Source organism: Sinohyriopsis cumingii, chromosome 18 (assembly GCF_028554795.1).
Source record: "Sinohyriopsis cumingii isolate HCF-2022 chromosome 18, ASM2855479v2, whole genome shotgun sequence".
NCBI lineage: Eukaryota > Metazoa > Mollusca > Bivalvia > Unionida > Unionidae > Sinohyriopsis > Sinohyriopsis cumingii.
The window spans coordinates 59,770,326-59,776,325 of NC_142978.1; the positions used below are offsets into that span (position 1 = coordinate 59,770,326).

The 6,000-nt window shown below is 35.2% G+C and overlaps 1 protein-coding gene across 1 annotated transcript in view; it reads left to right on the forward strand.

The window, feature by feature from the left end:
* The window catches only part of LOC149776747 (pregnancy-specific beta-1-glycoprotein 2-like), a 103,304-nt gene extending 98,340 nt beyond the window's left edge, over positions 1–4,964 (forward strand). Inside the window, exons 6-7 of the mRNA XM_089942566.1 lie at positions 4,008–4,132; positions 4,569–4,964. Coding sequence (XP_089798692.1) covers positions 4,008–4,132; positions 4,569–4,721 — 278 coding nt within the window. The 3' untranslated portion in view covers positions 4,722–4,964. The remainder of the gene's footprint in view (positions 1–4,007; positions 4,133–4,568) is intronic.
* Positions 4,965–6,000: the final 1,036 nt, after the last annotated feature.

Genomic DNA, 6,000 nt, shown 5'->3' on the forward strand with positions numbered 1-6,000 from the left:
CGTGGAAGTTGTATGGGAAAGCATTCGTTCCTGCAATAATATTCTATCCCGAGAATAAATAAATGCGTTTTTCGTTTCTGAGTGATTGACTATTTTTTTGTTCAACAGATCTGGTCCGTTCTCTAGCAACTTTTCTGATCCTTTAATAATAAGGCATCACTGCACTAAATTTTCTTATATTGTTTTGTCATTTTTCTACAGTTGTAATGGAATTCCGGGCATGACTTTTAAATTCATTTGCTTCAAGACTGTATCGCTTATGTTAGGCACTAATTGTAGCACAGTATACAAAATCCTGCCCTGGCTATGTTACATTATTTTTCTTTAAATCGCTGCATTTGAACGAAACGACAGCAACCTTTTAGTGCTGGTGATATTCACGGAATCGGCCAAATAAAACCCATTTACCTTGTCACCCTGTGTAGAAGACACGATCTTCATGAATATCGTATTCTCTGTTTAGGCTTGAATGCAATTAATAATGTGACAGGGTTAAACCGATTTGGATTGGATCTAGCTTAACACAATTATCTAAATGAACTGTTTATTTATAAATGAATAATAAATTAACTGAACTTTTAACAACAAAGAGAGAAGAATATAATAACGATATCGTTCCTAAATGGACACAATCATTGTTTGCAGCGTCAACAAAAAAGGCTAACAATATCGTATATCAACGGATAAGATCAATATATGAACTTATCAACATATATCATTCATATGGATTTATCAACATATATGATTGATAAATGGATCTGCACACACACACACACAGATATATATATATATATATATATATATATATATATATATATATATATATATATATATATATATATATATATATAATCAGCATATAGATATGTATATATCAAGATTTTTTAAATTGATATTTGGAATTATAAAAAAAATCGTTTATCGAATTTATGAAGATATATAAACAATCTCTGTTTCCTTAACAAGGATGATGGATGTATGATTGCTTTTCATACATAGCGATACTGAATGTTTGGTTCAGAATTATAATATGTTGGTATCTATTGGCATCCAGTCCACAAGAAAGCAATATTTACGACCCCACAGTTATCGTCAAATGACAAAGAAACGGCCTCGCGGGGTCCACTGTTCCCAGTTTGGTAAAGTAACTCTTTGGAAGCACCCCCAAACCACAGACCCATTGGTCCAAAATGTAACTCTCGAGAGCCCCTTCAACCCATGGACCCATTGGTCCAGAACCTTTAGCTCCTCTCAAAGAGTAAACCAATGTTGCAGTTTGGACCAACGTTGTCATTGATCGTAACATTCGGGTTACACAACACCACAGAGCTCGACGACTCCTGAGTAAATTAATAATACAATGACATAGCCGTGTATTATGTAAATCTATATAGTGTGGTTAATTTTTATATCCATGATATTTTAAGCTAATGATTATCTGTAAACAAATGTTTGCATAACTAACGTTTGTCCATGGTTGTGGGTTAATACTTTAAGGTAATATTTGCAAACATGTTGACCTTAGAAAATTCAGGAAGAGAACTTAAGACCCACATTCTAGTCATCTTGTTGCATCTTAGTTGTTTTTTTACAGAGGGTTTTGATAACACAATATTATTAATTTCTTTTTTAATATCAGTCTAGTGGAATCACTTTTAGTTATGTTCAGTTATAATTTGCGAGGAACTGTTTATTTAAATAACTCATCGGAATTACAAAGTGCTCATTGACTGTTTTGGACTAAACACCATCTTGCGTTATTGTAAATGTATTCAAAGACATTGTGGATTATATCATTGTGATACAGCACGACTATTGGTACATCGACACATTCAAGACTATTGATACATAATCATATACAAGACTCTTGGAAATCATTCAGATCGTTCTATACTTTTTATCTTGTGATAGAACATTTAGGATTATTTGGGATAAAAATCACAATGCTGTAAGTTCCTCTTAAATTTTCACTTTGTAACTTAGAGAATTAAATTATTTGTTGATGTTACTAACATCTTGGTTTCTCTTCTTTCTGTAACTTATTTTAGGACCATAGAGTCGTAACACAAGAAAAAGACGAGACACATTCAAATGAGATTCAACGCTATTCATTTCGCATGCGGGCTCATGAGCTGACTTCGTTGTGCACTAAATTCTCGCATAAGAACGATGCACAAATTATTAAAAGAATCACGTGCTTACACGATGTCTCCGATCGGTTTAATTGCACTGTATTGTAAGAACATGAATATTACTCATCATTTAATGGGTACAACATATACTCGATTTCAGCTTCTAAATGTTTAACTTGGAACAGGTGTGTGTGTGTGTGATTTGGATTTTTAACTTAGCTTTAACAACTGATCTGTCATATTGCTACGATGTCTGCAGTGTAACATGTTATAGTGATGTCTAGCACTGGGGCATCATTCCGCAGACATGTAGCATGATGTCCCACCCGTCACATTATCCTGACACCAGGTCGATCAGTCCTAACACTAACCACTTAATGCTGAGCGCCACCTGAGGCAGCTGTTAGTACCATTTTTATGTCTTTGGTATGATTCGGCCGGGGATTGAACCCACGCCCTCCCGCATCCGAGGCGGACGCTCTAACCACTAGGCCACCAGAGCGGTGACTGGAACAGGTTATATTCTATATAATATCATTGCGTTATATGACATATGTCAGATTTTCTATCAAATTTAGAATAAGTTCAGAAACATTAAATATTTTAAACAATTTGCATAGAACGGATAGCATGAATGGACTATTTGCATTTCAAATGCTCTTGCAGGTAAAAATTGTTTCCTTAAAAAGGACAGCTTTTTGTCAAGAATTTTTCTGTATTGTGACGATACGGTGAGAATGTTTGGTCTAAATGTACTCTTATCAGTGCCGGATTAAACCCCGTTGAGGCCCTTTGACAGTCGAAATCATGGGGTCCCGCTCGTAAATCATCTAATACGTTTTTAATTTTGCCTACCAATAATTTTAATAAACCAATTGTAATACACAAAACAAATATTAACAATTATTAATATTATGAAACAAATTAAAATTTTATGTTATTAAACAAAAATTATTAAATATTATTTTGATCTGTTGTCGCGGGGCCCCTAAAAGGCGTGGGGCCTATAGGCAAGTGCCTAATCTGCCTATTTGGTAATCCGCACTGTACTTTATTCATGGTGACACTGACGGCCAGAAAACTCCGTGAAAACTGGTGTCACACTACCAATGCTTTATATGTGCAAAATGAGGAGTCAGCATTTCTAAATAGGTCTGTTTGCAAATGGTACACCCTGAGTACTGCTGTCTGCATCAAGGAAATCCAGCTTTATTTTCGTTCATGTATAGCGCATAGGCATTTTCGTACGACAAATAATCGTTTAACCGGACTACCTCACTTTATGTACTGAACTCGACATTCTAATGTCAATTGTAAGAGATTAAAATTTATGTGGGTTGTAGAGGGAAAAAAAAAAAAAAAAAAAAACAAAAGCAAAAAACAAAAACAAACAAACAATTAAATAATCGAACTGTTCTCTATAGCCAAATGAAAACTGGAAGTCAAAAGTAAGAAGCAGTTACATGTTAATAAATCTATTGGAAATGTACTTATACTCTTCTGACTGAAATACAGCTGTATCGTCCATTGCAAATGTACTCATACTCTTCTGACTGAAATACAGCTGTATCGTCCATTGCAAATGTACTCATACTCTTCTGACTGAAATACAGCTGTATCGTCTATTGGAAATGTACTCATACTCTTCTGACTGAAATACAGCTGTATCGTCTATTGCAAATGTACTCATGCTCTTCTGACTGAAATACAGCTATATCGTCTATTGCAAATGTGCCCACTCTTCTGACTGAAATACAGCTGTATCGTCTATTGCAAATGTGCCCATACTCTTCTGACTGAAATACAGCTGTATCGTCTATTGAAAATGTACTCATACTCTTCTGACTGAAATACAGCTGTATCTACCTTTTGCAGAAAAAGCTCATATTTACTCAGTGATGACTTCACCCTCATACCACCCTCGAACAGACGACGAGCTTAATATTTTCTGCCGTGTCACAGGGTATCCGGAGCCTGCAATCCTATGGAGCTTCAAGGATGTGAGTATGGCATTCTAGCTCCCTGTCACAGTATTCAGTAACCGATCATAATCTTTGAATGAATTCGATTTTAACTGTAGATTTGACAACGATTTCATGGTTCAAACGTAAACATCTGCCTTGTTAGGATTTTGTTTTTGTGTTTTTGATATAGATATGAATGCCTTGTTTTTAATATATAAAAAAAATCATGGGTACAGAAAATAAGAGAAAGTAACCTTAGGGGATAAATTATCGACTGATTTTATGTTGAATGTATGGTGTTGTTTGTTTATTACACTAAGCAATATAGAATTAACGTAAATGTGTAATATAACGTACAAGGGATATTTTCTGGATACGACACTTTCACGGTCAGTCTGCAGTCCTTTTCCAATATAGACAAAATATGGCGAAATAGAACGGTAGTGACGTTTTAATATCGCATTTATTTCAGCCAATGGGGTTGTACTATATGCCGCCATATTCATCGTACGTAAGACCCGATGTACTTCACATACAGCGTTTCCAGCCCTCCGTTCACAGCGGTACTTGGACTTGTATGGCACGGAACTCTCTGGGTGCTGACCAAAAGTCCATAGAAATATAAAACTTCAAACTTTAATGGATGGAATCTAAAATAAGCAATATGTAATTAAGACTCGACTCAAGGTTCTAAACAAGCATTTGCAAATATCACCAGAAAATTCAGTAAAGATTTTGTTGAACTACTGTGGTAACTATTACAAAGGTCTTTTATGCGCTGATTTTGTGCAATGTCTTTAGGTCGCCTGAAATTAGAAACTAAAACTAACGAAATGGCAAGTTGTAACATTAAGCAATAAATAAATTCATTCAATATCACTTTCATTATCTCTTTACCTCCATTCTTGTATACACTTTAGCGTATAGGGAGAGAGGGATATAATTTACTGCACGTGCTAGGTACATATATTTGTCATGGAATAAAAATGACCGCAATCATTGCTGGATACAGAAAAATCAGTAGTGATTTTGTTCTAGGAAAATACAATGATTGTGACAGTTTAAACTTAGAGCAGATACGAATTTAATTCGACGGGACTCGATCTTGATATATCTTACATATTGTGCTTTCACTCCAGTCACTCAGCAAATATAACAGGAACAATAGGGGCTGTTATGTTAATATTTACAAGAAAAGCATTATACATCTGGTAACATATTTAAAATTGTGGTTAAAAATATAACGTTAAATTGTTCAACTGAGTATCCCCGTGATTTTTCGCTAAGATGATGGTATTGTACCATCAGGTTCATCCGAGTACCATCAGGTTCATCAGAGTACCATCAGGTTCATCAGAGAAAACTCTGCAGTGATTGTACTTGTCGAGCATGGTAAAATTACTTAAAACTCTAGAAAGCTTCATTTGTATTTCAAGAATAAAGTAAATAATGTATTGTATTTTTTTATAACTACACTTGCTATTTCCCTTTAAGCCCTATTTAAAAATCCTTAGATAGTTTATGCAAAATGTCTCAGAAGATTTTTTTATTGTTCAGGCTCACAAACAGACCCTTTTCCGCGACCAAGGACCATTAACTTCAGTCTTATCTGTTTTTAATCATCCAAAATTAACCCCAAACACACTCTTGGAGGCAGGCAAAACTGTCCCCAAACACACTCTTGGAGGCAGGCAAAACTGTTCCCGAACACAGCCTTGGAAGCATGTATAATTGGCCTCAAACACAGCTCTAAGAGGAATGTAAAAACTGGCCTCAGATACACCTATAAAAGGCAGGCATAAACATGCCTAAAATACCTCATGGAGGCAGGCTAAACTGTTTCCAAACATACCTCATAAAAACAGCCAAAACGTGGCCCAAATACACCCTTTGGAGACAGGCAA